This window comes from Podarcis bocagei (assembly GCF_964188305.1).
Source record: "Podarcis bocagei genome assembly, chromosome: 2".
NCBI classification, from domain to species: domain Eukaryota; kingdom Metazoa; phylum Chordata; class Lepidosauria; order Squamata; family Lacertidae; genus Podarcis; species Podarcis bocagei.
Genome location: NC_138126.1, coordinates 13,284,709 through 13,303,613, shown reverse-complemented (window position 1 = coordinate 13,303,613; position 18,905 = coordinate 13,284,709). Strand labels below are relative to the sequence as shown.

The following is an 18,905-nucleotide window of genomic DNA, read 5'->3' as shown; positions in this document are numbered from 1 at the left end:
TATCTGTTAGGTTTTTCCCTAAGACTTTAGTTTTTTGCTTATTCAACTTAAATCCAGCCACCTGGCCAAATTGTTGAATTATTTCTAAAACCCTTTTCGTACTAGTGTTTGGCTCTTGCAAAGTCAATACTAGGTCATCTGCATACGCTCTTAACTTGTAGTGTTTAGCTCCGACCTGCACACCTTTGACCTGCTGGTCATTTCTTATCATATTCAGCAACACCTCCAGAACCGAAATGAAAAGTAATGGGGAAATTGGGCACCCCTGCCGAGTTCCTTTTTCTATCTTAAGTTCCTCAGTCACAACATTATTTACAATCAGCTTAGCTTTTTGTTCGGAATATATTGCAGCCATACCATTCTCAAAACCCTGGCCTACCCCCATCCCATGAAGATTCTTCCTCATAAAACTCCAAGAGATATTATCAAAGGCTTTCTCCGCGTCCACAAAGATCAATACTGCTTTAGTGTTTATATTCACCTCCAGCTTTTCCAAAATGTCTATTACATTCCTTACATTGTCCGCTAGGTGTCTTTTAGGGAGAAAGCCTGCTTGGTCTTTATGAATCTTCTCCATCAAAACTCTTTTAAATCTTTTTGCCAAAATGTCTGCAAAAATTTTGTAATCCACATTAAGGAGTGATATCGGGCGGTAGTTCTTAAGTTGGGTCTTTTCAGTCTCTGACTTTGGTATGAGTGAGATATATGCCTCTTTCCACGATTCAGGTGCCCTTTTTCCTTCAAGGATCTCATTACAAACTTCTCTTAATGGTTGAATCAACCATTCCTTCAACGATTTGTAGTATCTAGAAGTCAGTCCATCTGGTCCCGGAGATTTGCCCAATTGCGTATTCTGAATGGCAGCCTCTACCTCTTGTTCTGAGATTCTCTGGTTCAAGTCCATCTTACTTTGCTGAGAGATATTTTGTAATCCATATCTTCCAAGGAATTTGTCTATATCTTCTTCATTTTGCGGGCCTTGGGTGTAAAGTTTTTTGAAGTAACTTAGAAAGCAATTTCTAATTTCATTAGGTTTAGATATACTCTTTCCATCAACCTCTAGGCTTGTAACTGTATTTAGTTTCTGCCTTTTCTTCAATTGCCATGCCAAAAGTTTACCGCATTTATTTGCTGATTCAAAAGTCTTTTGTTTCATTTGCTTTATCTTCCATTCAATCTCTTGGTTCATCAATTCCATATATTGAGTTTGATATAACTTAATCTCTCTTAAAATGTCCTGAGACTTTGGTTTTGTTCTTAATTTCCTCTCTCCTTCCTTTATCATTTCCAAGATCTTCTCTTTTTTCTCATTTTGTTTTTTCCTCTTTATTGAATTTTGTTGAATCAAAAATCCTCTCATAACAGCTTTACTTGCGTCCCAGATCACTCTTTTCTCCACGTCAGTCCTCAAATTTATTTCAAAATAGTCTTTTAAGGTCTTTTGGGCCTTCGTGAGAATCTCCTTATCTCGAAAGAGGGTGTCATTCATTCTCCATCTAAATTGACCGGTTATTGTGAGTTTCATCTCCATCTTCACGGCGTTATGGTCGGAGCAAGTTTTTGGGCAGATTTCCACTTTCTTAATCTTTGGAGCCAATCCACTGGTAACCCAGATTTGGTCAATTCTGGTCCAGGTCATCATTGCTTGGGAGAAGAAGGTTCCCTCTCTCTCCAGAGGGTTCCTTGTTCTCCAAATGTCTATCAAGTCCATGTTTTCTGTCATTTCGAAAAAAGTCTTGGGGAGTCTCCCTTCTTTAGTGACTGTTAGTCTTTGTGCCTTGTCCATATTAGTGGAGACCACGCCATTCATGTCTCCCATGATTATCATATTATAATCCAGATAGTCCGTCAAAGTTTCATGAAGTCCCTTAAAGAAGTCAGATTTGCCTTCATTTGGTGCATAAATTCCAACAACTAAAAGTTTTTCTCCTTGTACTTGTATCTCCACAGCCAGATATCTCCCTTGTTCATCTTTAAATATCATTTTTGGAGCCCATTTCTCCTTCACATATATTACCACTCCCCTCTTCTTAACTTTGTCTGATGAGACAAATTCTTGTCCTAACCTTTTATTTGTGAGTAATCTCCTGTGGGCTCTAGTTATGTGAGTTTCTTGTAAACATATCAAATCCAATTGTTCTCTGTTCAAAATATGAAATACTTGTCTTCTCTTCAAAGGCCCATTCAGTCCATTACAATTCCAACTAAGGAATTGCAGAGCCATCTTGTTATTTTCTTAAGGCTCCTCCAACAGCTCCAAGTTGTTGCTCTTCTTCTGACGGTGGTGGTTTTTGTCCAAACGAGAGATTCAGGATATCCAGTGCTCTCCTCTGTTCTGCAAGTACGTCCACAGTCCCCTTCTGTAGGTCCTCCTGATATCTTGCCAGAAATTTGTCTTTATCTTGAATTGTCTTTATTTTCACTTTCTTTGCCTTGTAGTCGAATGACAGTCCTTGTGGGAATTCCCACCTGAAGCGGATCTGATTTTTCTTTAACAAAAGCACCAAATCCTTGTAGAAGTTTCTTAAGTCCAAGATATATTTTGGTATGTCTTTAAAGATCTGTACTGCTGAATTTCCAATTTGGAGGGCTTTTCCAAAGTGTAGTCCTAAAATTTTATCTCTTTCCTCCTTAGATCTGAGTGTGATCAAACAATCTCTTGGTGTCTTTCTATCTTGCTTTTTGCCGAGTCTAAAGGCAGTTGTGATTTTAAAATCGTCTTCCTCCAAGTCCCAGCAATCCGCAAACTCCCGTGTCAAATATTCCACAAGGTTGTCACTTTCCTTCTCCGGAATCAGTCTTAATTTTAAGTTTCTCTCTTTCCTCTGTAACTCCCACAAGGCCAAGGTTGCATCATGCTCATAGACCTTCTTGGCAAGTGGCTCTAATTTCTCCTGCGTCTCTCCAGCTGTGGCTTTGGCCTCTTCGGCAATTTGACGCGTGGTGGCATTTTCCTCGACCAATTTATTTATAGATTCTGTATTCTGGTTTAATCTTGTTGATATTTCTGTTAATTTTTGTGTGTTCTCTGAAGTCTGTTTTGTCAAAGACTCCAGAGTCTGGTTTATCTTAAGCAAAGCTTCTGTCACAGCTTCCATAGAAACGGCTGCTCCTTTGTCCTGTCCTGTTGTTCCAGCTAGTCCGGCTGTTACGCCTAAGATCGAACCTCTTCTCTTTGCTTGTTGCAGCTGCAGCTGTTGCTGTTGTTGTTGCTTGGTCTTGGCTCTTGTAGTTATCTCTTCTTGTGGCCCACTCATGTCAAGGTCAATTCCCACGGGATTTATTCTCCCTTGGAAAATTCCACTGTCTTAGGCCGTGCTGGACTTCACTTTATCCTCTAGAGGGAGCAAATCAAAATGGCCATAGAAGGAAATTTCAAAATACATGAACAAAGGAGACCATCCAAGATGTAGAAAGAAAGGAGATTAACCCAGTCAAAATCAATGTTACTAAAGTCTTATAGCTTCCAATTGCCACAGTTGCCCAGTATACTGTTTATACTGTTTCTTCTTAAAATGTACAAAAGTCAGGCACTGTGGAAACTTTGTATCAAGGTGTCACTTCACAGGGAAAAGTCAGCTCAATGTACTAAGAAGGCAGACCGTTTCAGACTTTCAAGTAGATGAGATAGCAGAGGTTTTTTCCTTCAAATAAGTCATGCAGTTAATGGTCAAATTCGCCTCCCCTCTGCCCTGCTTGCTAGAGGGGAGATCAAAGGTTTAAATGTCCGGTTTAGCTGATCAAAGGATGAATTTAAACGGATGCAGGTTTAGAGCTCCGTTGCTTTCACTTTCATGCGGTCGGGGGGAGGCAGACTTCCTTTGTTTAAATCTCCCCCGTTTTTAGCCCAATTTTTAAAATTAAGAAAAGTCCCAGTTATTTTTCAGTTCTTACTCACGGGGAATCAGTCCGAATTTCTTTTCAGGAAGGAATCGGCGCTCTCCGCTTATGGCGACGCGGCTTCACTTCGCAGGCTGGGTAGCGACTCTCAGCACCGCGCTCACTCCCGATGTCGATCCGTAGCCTTTAAAAAGGCTCTTTCACGGTACCGGGGGGCGCAAAGGTGCCCACCGAGTCTCCTTGTTCTCAGGCTTCAGCGCCTGGGATTTTAGGGGTCCCCCGCTTGCCGTAGCGGGTAAGACCCGAACTTGCGAAGCAGTCCTTCTCCGGAGCTCGGAGGTAGGACCGCCATTAAGCGCTGGCACCGACCGGAAGTCTGCAGCCAACATTTTGTCCTCCAAATACTGTTGAACTCCAGCTGCCATCATCCCTGGACAACAACCAGTGGCGTAGCGTGGGTTGTCAGCACCGGGGCAAGGCAAGTAATTTGTGCCCCCTAACCCGTGGATTTGCGCCCCCTAACCCATGGATTTGCACCCCCTAACCCATGGATTTGCGCCCCCTAACCCTAACCCCCAGATGTTGCGCCCGGTGCGGCCGGCCCCCCTGCACCCCCCACGCTACGCCACTGACAACAACATATTCTTAGCCATCCCTGTCCTGGGTCCTGCACTATAAATTGAAAGCAATATCATGTCACTTAAGACAGTCATGGCTCCCCTTCCCGCAAAGATTCCTGTGAATTCTGAAAGCTTCTATCCTTATGTCAGGGTGTTGGACTAGACGGGCTCTTTGGCCTGATCCAAGAGTTCATGGATGTTTCACCTCCTCCTCCTCCAACGGTTTATGGAGTTGCCAGAGAATATTCTTGCAAGAAGATCAAACCTATCCATTCTTAAGGAAATCACCCTGAGTGCTCACTGGAAGGACAGATCCTGAAGCTGAGGCTCCAATACTTTGGCCACCTCATGAGAAGAGAAGACTCCCTGGAAAAGACCCTGATGTTGGGAAAGATGGAGGGCACAAGGAGAAGGGGACGAGAGAGGACGAGATGGTTGGACAGTGTTCTCGAAGCTACTAGCATGAGTTTGACCAAACTGCAGGAGGCAGTGGAAGACAGGAGTGCCTGGCGTGCTCTGGTCCAGGCGGACCAGACTAAACGACTAAACAACAACAGAAACGTTACCTCTTTGCAGCTACCCAACAATTCATCTAGCCAATCTGCCTATTTGATTGTATCCATTATTATGGCTCATTTATTATTGCACCTTTCCTCCAAGGAGCTGAAGGTGTGGGGGTACAGAGCTCTTCCCCAAACCACAACAACCCTGCGATTTAGGTTGGGCGGAGAGGCTGCAACCTCTCAGTTTGAAATTTGGACCATGCTGAGCCTTCCCTGCGGCCAGCAGAGGGCTGTCTAAAATCCTCGCCAGGCGAGGGAGCTGGTCGCTTGCTTGCTCCTCTCTCCGTCTCTGATTTCGGCTGAGATGAACGCGGCTTTCCCCAGAACTTTGTTTTGAAGCGGCATCCGGCATCCGCGCCCACCCGCCCGGCAGCCCCCCTTCCCGGCACCCGGGCAATTGAGGAGCGAGGCGCTGCGGCGGCGGCGGCGGCGGCGGCATCTTCTCCCCATCAGCAACAGGGACCCGGGTCGTGAATTTCCCCGCTGCGGCAGAAAGGCGTTGAAAAAGTCTGGGAAGGGTAAGTGTGGAGGGGAGAAAAGCAAAGATCTGAAGATCTGATTTGTTACGCTGAACGGGCAGACCATGGTGCTCACTCACCGCAGCCTATTGTTTAGTTCAGCTTGCAATGCAGTCTTTTGCATTTTTACCCAGAAGTAAATCCTACCGAGTTCAATAGGACGTACTTTCTGGTATGTGCCCAATCCTTCTTGCAGCTTATCATCATCATCATCATCAACAACAACAATAATAATAATAATAATGTCTTTTCCCCTGGCAAATCTAAGGTGGCTTACAGCTAAAATAGAAAGAGCTAAAAAGATTTTGGGGGGGGGGGGGAAGGGAAACAAGCATTTGAAAGCAGTTAAGCACTAACAGAATATCTTTCTTTCTATCTTTATCTGATCTATTAAGACATACCGATCATTGCAATAAAAACATCACAGCACCAGCCCTTTCCTTAAAATAAGTCAGTTTCCCCGAAAGCCTGCTGGAACAAGAGAGGCAGTCTAATTTTAAGAGGCTTAATCCGAAATGAAAAGACTCTGCGGTTTACGAAACACCCCAAAAGCAATAAGAACATTTAGTAATCCTGCTGTTAAGATTTGGTTTCTCCTTCAAGGAAAAAGGAAGTTCTGCGAACATGTTTCACAATAACTGAATTTTGATTTTAAACCTAAATGGCACAAGACTTCTGTCTTTCCTGGAGAGAAACCGACTAATAATACTCCCCCCACCCACCCCTGTTGAGGATGCTGTTCAAATATTAAACTATTACTGTACTATCCATTGTAAAAGTTGCTTCATGTCACTCAGCCTTTAGGATTCACTGCAGAAACCTATGCATGCTTACTCAGAGGCCAGTCTCACTATGTTCATTTGGGCTTACTCACAGGTAAGTGTTCTTAAGATTGCATATGGAGCTGCCTTCTCAGGCCCAGGGTCTCCGTAAAATTAATCTCAAAACTGGGCAGCAGATACATCTTATCTTTGTGTGTACATATGTTGATATGTACATACTGCAAGGCATCACACAATTAATTATCAAATTGTTAGCTAGCACTTTCTCTTATTAATTTATTTATTTATTGGGTTTAAATTTCATTTATTTATTTGAAGCGTGTGAACAAATTATCCTACTCGTAAGCATAAAATAATAAAATAATTTTAAAAAAGCTTCTCCAGCAGCTTGCAAATAGAAATTAAGTCAGCTCTTGTCACCAGGCTTACAAATCCAACAGACACAACACAAAAGGAAAACCAGGACTGGGAGGGAAGAGGAAAAAACACAAGCTCAGGTACTAGGTCTTAGTTATGAAGTTGTTGCAATGGCCAGCCGGAATGGAGGGATTGGTGGGGAGGAGCCAAAACTTGTTAAGTCTTTCAGCAGAGTCAGTGGAGAAACAGAATTGACAAGAATTGAAATTAGGGTTCTTTTTTTCTTTCTTTCTGCATGTAAGGCTTATGGCTAGGGCTGGTGAGAGTTGTTGTTTGACAACACATGGAAGGCACCACGTTGGGTAGTCCTACCGTAGGTGCCAACTCCCTGGGGCCCTGTGTGCCAAAGCACCCACATAATTCCCCATGAAGGGGCCAGGCAACCACAAATTTCAGTGCCAGGGCCATGCACACTGCATGGCACCCATGGCCCCAGGCACCCACAGTTGCGGGGCCAAGCTGGCACTCCCGAGCCCTAGTATGGAAGCATTTAGGTTTCAGATGTCGTTTTGCTGTTTTTTTAAGATATGTGTTATTTATAGTTTTAAGTTGCTTTGAGTTACTTCGGTAACCCCCCCCCCCAAAAAAAAACCTACTGTAATAAGTTTAATCAATAACAATATAAAGGGGTACAGACATTACTTCCGTGGCAAACTACACAATTTTCATGCAAATGTCCCAGGGATCTGCCTGTAGGGTAGGCATTTTCCCTAATTGCTTTATTATTTGGCACTCCCCAAGCTTTGTTTTGTAATTCCTTCTCTGTTCTTCTTTCTTCCGGACAGGCGGAGGCATCTGGTCCATATTTCTCCCCAGAGATCCTGTTGACTTTTGTAGCAAGATGGAAGGTGATGCAACTTGGGTAAGAGAGCATTAAAATGAGCAGGCAACCAATTTATTTATTTATCTACCTATTTATTATATCTCACTTTCTCCCCAAGCAACTGCATACACAGTTCTTCCCCTGTCACCCGCTATTTAATCCCCACGATGACCCTGTGAGGTATGTTTTGGCTGAGAGGCGGTGACGGGCTCAAGATCACCCAGTGATCTGTGCGGGGATTTGAATTCTGGTCTCTCGGGTCCTAGTCCAACATTCTAACCCGGCGTTTCTCAGCCTTGGGTCCCACAATGCTGTTGGACTACAACTCCCATCATTCCTAGCCAGCATGGCTATACAAATGTATGGGTTATAATAAATGTATAAAAGATGGGATATAAATGTAACAAATAAATCAAAAAAAGAATCCTGGGGAGTGCAGTTTACCCCTAACAGAGCTACGATTCCCAGCACCCTCTTAACAAGCTAAAGTTCCCAGGATCCTTTGGGGGGAATCATGCACTTTAAATGTGTGGTTGCGGCCTGAGAATTCCAGTTTTATTCTGCCTGTCAACAAATGACCAGGGAGGCGGGAAGGCTCAGCCAGCTGCTCCTGCTGATGCAACCCTTGCATGTCTCAGAGGCGAAGGTTAAAACACTTGTTTTTGTCCGTTCAAGAAGTAAGGACTGAGGAAAGCGCAGCTGGCACATGGTTTTTCTGCCTCTCAAGGAAAGGATGCACCTCCTTTTGATTTGTAGGAGAAGTTACCTATTAGTATTAGTATTATTATTATTAATTAAATTTGTATGCCGCTCTTTATCCAAAGATCACATGAAAGTCCACATAAAAATAAAAAATTAGAACACAAAATCCTAATAAAACAAAAGCAAACCAATTACCGCCCTCCCACAAACACATTTAAGAGCCATACAAGAGTGGTTCCCAAATAGCTAAGGACTGTGGGCCTCCTCATGGACCCCCTACTTTCGAAAATTTAGATATCTCTGTGGTAGTTTTTGTTATGGGAAACACTGGCCTGCGAGAGCTCCAATTGGAGAACAGCCTTTACGAAAGGTGTCATGGGCTTTGAAGACACTTGAACTCAGGATGAAAGGGAGAAACATGCTAAGAAGAAGGCATGTTTGGCAAACCCTCACCGTGATCAATTCCCATCTGGAAACCTATGTCCCCACTGTGGAAGGATGTGTGGATCCAGAACTGGCCTCCACAGTCACTTACGGTCTCACTGTTAAGACTGTGTTCATGGAAGACAATCTTACTCTGCTACGAGTGATTCCCAGAGAAGAAGAAAAATAGATGATCTCAGGAAACCCACTAGTGGGACACAGAGGAATAGCCCTTTACCCCCACAGCACAGTACCTGGTGGTCAGTGGAATACTGACTTTTTAAAGAAGAAGAAGCTAAATATTCTCTCATTTGCTAAGGCGATTCTTCTAGAATTCATTGCAAATATCCAAAGGTATTTTCAGCTTCCTAGTAGAATTTGAGACCTGCTCAATGAGCTGGTTTGAGAGCTTGCTTCTGTTTACATGGACCTCTCCCTGCCAAGCTTCCCAATATATTGTTTGTGGTCCTTGGAATTAAAAAAAACCCACAGATTTTAAGGAAACTGTGAAGGTTCAAGACCTTTATGTGTGCCCTAGTTTGGATTATCTGTGTTATTTCATATGAAAACCATTATTCCCTTCTTTCAGATATCTCTTGGAAGACTTTCCTATTTAGGCTGCCCTTTGCAAGATCAATTTTCTTTGTAATCCAATCAGTTATGTTGATGCTTTAATGATGATGACTTTTGTGGATATATTTGTTGATTTTGTTTTTATATTTTGCATTTGAAAGTGTAGCTTGCAAATCGGTAAATAAATAAACAAAACTTAATTTTTGAAAAAACCCTATACTTCTATTGGGATATATGTGGGAATGTTCCTTAATTAAAATGATCATTGCCTCCCCCCCCCCCTCTGCCCCTGGACCTTTAGGTGCTGCAGGACAGCGTGAATGACAAGAGAGAAGAAATCAAAGCACAACGTCGAAGAAAAAGTGAGGATTTGCTGGTAAGCATATGAGGATGAAAATTTTAAAAATGATGCCCAGAAATTTGCTAATCCCTTTGCCTGAATCCAGTTTGGAGGGAGTGAGCTGAAAAGTGCTGAAAATTGGGCAAAGGGGAGGCAGATTATTACTTCCATGGTGACTTCTTAACTGCCATATACTTTTGTGCCACTGCTCTGGCCTAGTTCAGCGCCCCTCAGAATTGACACTGTCCTGGCATGGCGTCATTCCAGGGCATTTGGAGCATGTGGCGGAAAAACAGAGGGTGCCAGGTTGATGTTGAGCAAGCAAAACAGTTTTAACAGCTTGCCAGAATACAGCTCCCATGATACATGGCTGTTTGCCAGGCTTGGTGGGAGTTGTATTTTGGCACTTGCAGAAGGTGTTAGGGTTTTCCCACTCTCAAATTAAGGGATTGTGTGTGTTTTATGGATGATATTTTTTTGTCCTCTCCAAGCCTGGGGTTTTATATCTGTGAGATGGGATCCTGAAGTCTTCTTTTTCTTTCTGATCACTCGTAGCCGAGTAAGATTGTCTTCCATGAGCATGGTCTTAAAAGTGAATGTGGAGGCCAATTCTGGATCCACACATCCTTCCACAGTGGGGACATAGGTTTCCAGGCAGGAGTTAATCACGGCGAGGGTTTGCCAAACATGCCTTCCTCTTAGCACGTTTCTCCCTTGCGTCCTGAGTTTGAGCCTCTTCAGAGCCCATGATACCTTTGGTAAAGGCTGTTCTCCAATTGGAGCGCTCGCAGACCAGTGTTTCCCAGTTGCCCAGTTGTTGGTGTTTATCTTACTTTTTTTTTTTTTTTGCCTTGAGAGCATCTTTAAACCTCTTTAGTTGTCCACTGGCATTTCGCTTTCCATTTTTAAGTTCAGAATAGAGTACAGGCATAGGGAAACCTCAGTCCTATGGGTGGGGAGTAATGCTGTCTCCCAGGTCTCTCTATCAGGCCTGTGTCTACATCCCTTTAGGGCTCTGTTTTGCCCCTTCCTCTACAAATTTTGTGTGGCTGGAATGTGCCCTTGAGCCATAATGGAGGATGGAGAGGCCTGGAAGGCTTAACACTGGTATGTGGAGCCCCTCTTCACAATCACTGAAGTGGTCAAACCAGTCTCTTTGTGTTAAACCAGTCTCTTTGTTAAGTTAATGGCCTTAGGGAAGCCTTGAACAGCATTTTTTGTTAAAGGGGATTAAAGAGTTGGCCCGGTACAGGTGTGTTGCCATAGAAACGGCTAGCTAAGGATGCTTTTCAGGAGGAGTGCGCAGGCCTTCCCTCCTGCACCACACCTGGCTAGAGGCCATGGGGTAGGAGAACAATAGGGGATGAGCCAGGAAACATAATTCAGGGTGGGGGGCGGTCATCTTTTGTGGTGCTAACGTCACAAGCCCTTCCATCATATGTTCCATCTCTGTGTGTAAATAAAACCATATAACACAAAGGCTGCATACACACCATACATTTAAAGCACACGTCTGCTCCCAAAGAATCCTGGGAACTGTAGTTTGCCCCACACGGAGCTGCCTTTCCCAGCAGCCTTAACAAGCTACTGTTTCTAGGGTTGTTTGTTTGGGGAAGGGCATGGAGAATGTGCTTTAAAAGTGTGGGGTGTACGTAGCCAAAGACACCACAGTTTCCAATGACCTTCATTCCAAGGAAACCGATCCGAGGTATGCGGTGGTACCCCTTAAACCTCTCACCACTCAGAGATTGGCCACACGCAGCAAAACTGAGCCAACTGACTGTGCCGCTCACTCAGGCACACTCCCGCTGCAGGTGTTTGAAGCTAAGTACATGTGACATTGGCCACCATCTGTAGGTACAGTGGTACCCCGCAAGACGAATGCCTCGCAAGACGGAAAACCCGCAAGACGAAAGGGTTTTCTGTTTTGGAGGCGCTTCGCAAGACGAATTTCCCTATGGGCTTGCATCGCAAGACGAAAGCCCATAGGGAAATGCTGGCGGTCGGTAGCAAAGACTTTCGCCCACAGCCGGCCTTCAGAAGAGGACCTCTTCTGAAGGCCGGCGGGGGGCAAAAGTCTTTGCTCCTCCCGCCTGCCTTCCCCCCCCCCCCCGCCTGCCCCGGGCGATCTTAAAATGCTGGCGGGCGGGAGCGAAGCGTTCGCTGCCGACCCCCAGCATTTTAAAATCTCCAAGGGACAGCAGAGAAGTCTCTGTCCCGGGGAGATTTTAAAATGCTGGGGGTCGGGAGCGAAGCGTTAGCTGCCGACCCCCAGCATTTTAAAATCTCCCCCTGTCCCGGGAAGGTTTTAAAATGCTGGGGGTCGGGAGCGAAGCGCTGCCGACCCCCAGCATTTTAAAATCTCCCCGTGTCCCGGGAGGGTTTTAAAATGCTGGGGGTCGGCAGCGCTTCGCTCCCGACCCCCAGCATTTTAAAACGCTGTTCCGAAGGGGGGGCGGGGACACCTGCCCCAGCCGCCCCACTTCGGAAAGCTGTTCCGAAGTGGGGAGGGGGGGCGGGGACACCTGCCCCAGCCGCCCCACTTCGGAAAGCTGATCCGAAGCGGGGAGGGGGGGCGGGGACACCTGCCCCAGCCGCCCCACTTCGGAAAGCTGTTCCGAAGTGGGGAGGGGGGGCGGGGACACCTGCCCCAGCCGCCCCACTTCGGAAAGCTGTTCCGAAGTGGGGAGGGGGGCGGGGACACCTGCCCCAGCCGCCCCACTTCGGAAAGCTGTTCCGAAGTGGGGCGGGGGGGCGGGGACACCTGCCCCAGCCGCCCCACTTCGGAAAGCTGTTCCGAAGTGGGGCGGGGGGGGGGGGCAGGGACACCTGCCCCAGCCGCCCCACTTCGGAAAGCTGTTCCGAAGTGGGGCAGGGGGCGGGAACACCTTCTGAAGGCGGGCAGGGGGCGAAAGTCTTTGTCCCCCCTGCCTGCCTTCCCAGGGGCTTTTAAATCGCCCCGGACAGCGGAGAAGTCCTCCGCTGTCCCAGGGTTTTTTAAAATGCTGGGTGTGGGAAGAAAAGCCCTTGTCCCCCCCCCCAGCCTTCAGAAGAGGTCGGGGGACAGACTGTCCCCGGACCTGGTCTGAAGGCGGTTTCCCTAGGAACGCATTAATTGATTTTCAATGCATTCCTATGGGAAACCGTGCATCGCAAGACGAAAAACTCGCAAGAAGAAAAAACTTGTGGAACGAATTAATTTCGTCTTGCGAGGCACCACTGTATCTGGTAGCTACTGTGAGAAATACTCTTGTATGGTGAGCTTTCCCTCAAACCAGCCTCCGTCCAGCTGCGGTTAAGCTGAGGTGTGCACAGTTCAGGCAGCCATTGAGCATGTGCAGATGGCAGCTTCAGTGAACTGGATTTTAGGGCAGGGAAGTCTGAAATCAGGCAAGGGGCATCAGCTGAAGACATCCCCAACCCCTCTGTGATGTGCACAGCAACTTTTCGCCTCACGGAGCTACAATTCTTAGAGTTTCCTGTGAAAGGGGATTGATTGTTAAACCACTCTGAGAATTGTACCCCAGTGAGAACAACTCTCAGCACCTTCAAAAGACTTTGGCTCCTATAATTCTTTGTGGGAAGCCATGACGGTTTAAAGTGGTATCACAGTGCTTTCAGAGTATGGTGTGAGTATGGTCAAAGAAACATCACATAGGAGGGGGCAATTTCCACCCTTTGTGGCAGCAGATTTCGGGGGGGGGGGACGACGACGACTTTTTGGACCTCTGTCAGGCTCATGGTCGCCATTTTGGATTTTTGAAACCCCAATTGGCCATTGCCAGCCTCATGTAATTTAGAATCCCAGAAATTTAGAGTTGGAAGGAATCCCAAGGATCATCTAGTCAAACCACCTGCAGACACAGGAACTTCAAGAGGTTCAATGAATTTTAGCACTCTCCTCGGTTTTGCAGAAGTCCTCATTGAAGAACAAAAGGGGGAGAGGTTTCCTTTCTTTTGATCCTGGAAAAAAAATTCATAAAGTTAAAATATCACCCCCTCCCCTCAATAAGGCTGGGCTAAGCTTTCGGTGGTTTGCTTGCTTGACTAATCTGTGGAACAGGAGTTGCCAACTTTTCTGGGCCAGTGGGCGCATTTGGGGTTTTGAGAAAGTGCTGGAGGTGCCTTTCACAAAATGGCTGCTGCATGACACAAAATGGCCAACACATCTAAAAGAACAGGGGGGAAAGGGCAGGAACACAAAATGGCATGGCATTTCTTCTCCCCATCTCACAAATTTTTGGGGAAAAGAGAGGAACCTATAGCAGCTAAGGTTGTGCTTTGTCACAGGGACTTCTTTGTTGGAAGAGAGTGTCCAAGTCTTGGCAACCATTGGAGCAGGGTCACATTTAAGGGAGTGTGTTCAATGTAGTGGAGGCCAAGCCAGTGAAGCACAAACCGAGCAGTATTGTGGGGTTTTTGAGAGGATATTTAGGTGCTTTAGGTGGTATTAGTGAGGACACTGATAGCCCCAAATTGGGAGAGTGTGACGCGACAATGATCTTTCCCCTATGAATTGCAGAGGGAGACAGAAGCTGAGAGGAAGAACATAATCCGGGAGTGGGAAGAGCTGCGAAGGTTTGTCGAAGACCAAGAAAAACTCGTGTTGAGGAGGCTGCAAAAGCTGGACAATGACATTGTTAGGAGGAGAGATGAGAGTGTTTTGGAAGGTTCTGAGCAAGCAACATTTCACGAAAACAGAGAAAGCAACCAGCACCCACTTGTGAAGGTGGGGAATCCCTGTCTTATTTATCATCATTACATTTGTATTCTGCCTTTCCTCGAAGTCAAGGTGGCGCACGTGGTTCTCCCCTCATTTTAGCCTCCCAACAACCCTCTGACGTGGTTTAGGCTGAGAGATGGCAACTGGCTTTAGGTCACCCAACAAGCTTCATGGCCAATTGGGGATTGAGCCTTTGTCTCCCAGGCACCCTAACCACTATGCCATACTGTGCCAAGGACAAGTCAAAAGTTTTAAACAGTGCAATTCTTTATGTGTCTTCTCAGATGTAAGCACCATTGAATTCAGTGGGGCTTACACCCAAGTAAGTGAGCATAGGGTTGCAGCCATATTGGATTAATTGGCTCAGTGGTGACATCCCCCTCCCTTTTCTCTCTCCCTCTCTATAGAAAAAATAATAGAGGATGAACTATTTGTTGCTGTGTATTTAATTAAAACTGGAATAGAGGATGAACTATTTGTTGCGTATTTAATTAAAACTGGAAGCCACGTATCTATTAATTTTTTAAAAATAAATATTTTGTTTTATTGAAGTTTTTAGAAGATAGATGCAAACCAAAATAAGAGAATAAAAAAACAGCTATGTTCATTTTTATGGGGAAAGTTACAGGAAGGGGTTAACCACAATGATACAGATGCCTGATTCATGTCTTCTCTCTCCCCTTTCTCTTTTTTCCTGCAGAGCATCAGAACGGCTGAAAGCAGGTATGTTTTGCCTAATATTTATATTTCAATGTGTTAAACTATAGTGGTACCCCGCAAGATGAAGGCCTTGGAAGACGAAAAACTCGCTAGACGAAGGAGTTTTTCGTTTTCTTAGCCGCTTCGCAAGACGCATTTCCCTATGGGCTTGCTTCGCAAAACGAAGCTTGCCCCGCAAGCTCCGGGGATAGCGGGGAAGCGCAGCGCGTCTTCCCCGCTGTCCCCGGACCTCTTTTGAAGCAAGGGGCGGCAGGGAGAAGATCGCTTCTCCCCGTTGCCAGCCCCGCAATCTCCGGGGATAGAGGGGAAGGCACGCGTGCCTTTCCCTCTCTCCCCGGACCCCTTTTGAACCAAGGGGCGGCAACGGGGAGAAGTGATTCTCCCCGCTGCCCCTTCCCTTGCTTTAAAATAGGTCCGGGGACAGAGGGGAAGGGGCGCGCACCTTCCCCTCTGTCCCCGGAGATTGCAGGGCAGGCAACGGGGAGAAGCAATCTTCTCCCCGCCACCCCTTGCTTTAAACAGGTCCGGGGACAGAGGGGAAGGCGCGCATTCCTACGGGAAACCGTGCTTCGCAAGACGAAAAACTCGCAAGAAGAAAAAACTTGCGGAACGAATTAATTTCGTCTTGCGAGGCACCACTGTACTTTGAAACTGTCTTGGACAATGTTGTAGATAGAAGTGGAACTAGAACAGGGGGTGAGGTGTCCGTTTCCCTAAATTCCTTTATCATTATCAAAAGGTCCCATCCTTTCGAGATTTTGAGGAGGGAGGTGGTTCACTGCAAAATATTTCTACAGCCAGTCCAGGAAGCACTGCTGCCTGTCAAAACAATTAGTATGCCCCAAGTGCTGGATCACATTTTGCTTGGGGTCTCTGGTTGGGATCACTCAAGAAGAATGAAGCAGGAAATAAATGACATCAAAACAGCCACAGGGAGACAAAATTGTATGGGAAAGCAGTATAGGAAAAAGAGGGTTTAAGGGGTTTAGGGGTTCAGCTCCAGGAAGTTGCTAATTACAAGATGACAATAAATCAGGAGAACTTTTGCAACAATACTAAGTGGGAACAATTATTCACTTACTGTCTCTTCATCAGGAAGAATGGGGCATTTCCTGAGTTTGAAAGCGGTTTTCTGGAACTGGAACAGAGGATAAGGCATTTTTCAGAGAAGAGGATGGTATTGCAAGAGGTGCTACTGGCATTTAAAGGTGAGGTCAGCCTGCTGGAGTCTGAATTAAAAGAGTTGATATTCACACAGGGTATTAATTCAAGAAAAGGATTATGAAATCTCCTACCCTCCAACATTTCTTCGATGAAAATAGGGACATCCCATTCCGTAATGATAATTTCACTATTTATACCTCACACATATTATTATGTTGCCCCAGCACCCATGGCAGCTTCCAACATATATAAAAACATAATAAATCATTAAACATTTTTAAAACTTCCTATACAGGATTGCCTTTAGACAGCTCGGGGTTTGGATAACTCCATACCCTCCAACATTTTCCCAATGAAAATAGGGACATCCTAAGGAAAAGTGGGACATTCAGAAACCAGCATGGCTTCTCTAAATCAGGGGTGTCCCTGGAAAATAGGGTCACATGGAGAGTATGAAATCTTCAGGTGGAATTCTGTCTTGAAATTCACGTTTTTGGCTCAAAGTAATTCTGCCTCTACTTTTAGATTTTTGCTGATTGTGCTCATGAGATCATACTTTTTGACGTTTGTAGTTGTAGCCCTCAAATATTTTTGCGCAGGTGCATTTTGCTTACGCTTGTACTGCACCATGCATTTTGTAGGCTTATGGCTGCGTAAACAGGGAACTGAATGTTTACAGATTTTTAAATGGGCCTTGCTGAAAGGCTGTCACAGGATTCAGGATTACAGAAGGTCAGCATGAGAGGAATATAACATCTTGAGAATAGTATTCCTATTGCACCGTCTGTAAAGAACAATGACATTAATGTACAACAGACTGGATTAAGCGACATGGATTTGAGAGAAGGAGATCCCATTGAGTAGATGCACTCCAGTACTGCACATACAAAAAATAGCCAGACTCTTATGTACATATATGTCTCCCTGCTCTCCCCCTTTAAGGTTTTGGTAATAAGAAGCAATTCTCTAAGTGCCAATCTGTGGGACCCCAAGGTTTGCAGAAGTGTAAAGATGCCATTAGAAAAAGAGCCCTAAGGGGAAGACGAAATCTTCCAAAACAGCCCAATGAAAATAGAGCGTGCTCAGTGGCCACTGAATGCTGACTGGCTGTTGGGGGAGGGGGAATGGAATGGAGTATCCTGAAAAAGGTGTAGCTGAAACTCAAAACAAGGGCAATCCACCCTGCAAAATTTTGTTGCAAGTTCCATTGGTAAGGACCAAACATGGGGAAGGGATTATTATCTTTCCCATTCTTTCTTTCCTCAGAGATTTTACAGCTGGAGCTGGGGAACGATGGAGACCCATCTTTCTTATCTGGTAAGGCAGCGTGAATATTTCCAAATGGCCTAAGGCTTGCAGATTTTGACAGTACTAGGCTTGAAGGATCATCTAGTCTTGAGATGGTATGAGGCAGTTTTTTAAGAGATCAAACAGTTTTTTAAATTAAGCCTCAAATTATAAATTTAGTAGCCTCAGAGCCAATCTATATATAGTTATGTATGCCAACAGTCTGCTATCAGTGTATATAGCACCTTCCAGACTTCTATAATCAAACCGGATTCAGCTCTGTCAACTGGAGGCTCAGGTAGTGTTAGCAGCTAGAAATGCCAAGACAGGTGGTCAAGCAGTTGGTCCCTTACCTTTCTCGCCCTGATCTGGCCACAGGGATCCATGCGATGGTCACCTCCAGGCTTGATTATTGTAACTTGCTCTATGTGGGGCTGCCCTTGGAGAAACTTCAGCAGGTGCAGAATGCTGCAGCGAGGCTCCTCACGGGGTCCTTGCCGCGGGATCACATTTATCCAGTGCTTTACCAGCTGCACTGGCTCCAGGTGGAGTACAGGGTCAGGTTTAAGGTGCTGGTTTTGACCTTTGAAACCCTATGCTGCCTAGGACCCTCGTACCTACGGGACCGCCTCTCCTGGTATGCCCCGCAGAGGACCTTCAGGTCCACAAATAACAACACTTTGGAGGTCCCGAGCCGCAAGGTGGTTAGATTGGTCTCAACTAGGGCTAGGGCCTTTTCAGTACTGGCCCCGACTTGGTGGAACGCTCTGTCACAAGAGCCCAGGGCCCTGTGGGACTTGACATTTTTCCGCAGGGCCTGCAAGACAGAGCTGTTCTGCCTGGCCTTTGGTTTGGACTCAGTCTGACCCTTATGTTTCCCCCTCCTTATGGTTTTGATTTATGGGCTACTACTAAAATGAGGCTGCATTTTAAATTATATTTTAACCCCTATTTTCATTAACTGTTTGTTTTTTCCTTTTTTCATTCCTATTATGTTTTATTGTAATTTTATTGGTGTTAGCCGCCTTGAGCCTGGTTCTGGCCGGGGAGGGTGAGGTATAAATAAAATTATTATTATTATTATTATTATTATTATTATTATTATTATTATTATTATTTAGCTACTGGGGCTGGTTTGATAGTTGCGGCCATTCCTGGAGCAGGAAAGCCTTGCCACTGTAGTTCAAGCATTGGTTACTTCAGGACTGGATTACTGCAATGGGCTCTATGTGGGGCTTTCCTCATGGTTTCACCAGAAGCTGCAGTTAGTGCAGGATGCTGCAGCACAATTGCTGACAGGATTGCCTTGTCACCTGCGCTCAGAGATCTGCCCTGGTTGCTGATTTGCTACTGAGCCAAGTTCAAGATGTTACTGTTAGCGTATAAAGCCCTTACCTACCTAGCCAGTAG

At 45.5% G+C, this 18,905-nt stretch overlaps 1 protein-coding gene across 3 annotated transcripts in view; it reads left to right on the top strand.

Moving 5' to 3' along the window:
* LOC308580362 (uncharacterized protein) overlaps window positions 1–18,905 on the top strand; it is a 148,788-nt gene that overhangs the window by 119,444 nt on the left and 10,439 nt on the right. For 2 of the 3 annotated variants that reach the window (XM_081181803.1, XM_081181805.1), the window contains exons 2-8: window positions 5,477–5,541; window positions 7,526–7,602; window positions 9,563–9,637; window positions 14,124–14,330; window positions 15,025–15,047; window positions 16,140–16,252; window positions 17,475–17,525. In XM_081181803.1, the coding sequence (XP_081037929.1) occupies window positions 7,582–7,602; window positions 9,563–9,637; window positions 14,124–14,330; window positions 15,025–15,047; window positions 16,140–16,252; window positions 17,475–17,525 (490 nt within the window). In that variant the 5' untranslated portion in view covers window positions 5,477–5,541; window positions 7,526–7,581. Of the gene's footprint in view, window positions 1–5,476; window positions 5,542–7,525; window positions 7,603–9,562; window positions 9,638–14,123; window positions 14,331–15,024; window positions 15,048–16,139; window positions 16,253–17,474; window positions 17,526–18,905 lie in introns of those variants that run through there. The other variant, XM_081181804.1, reaches the window with a different exon arrangement.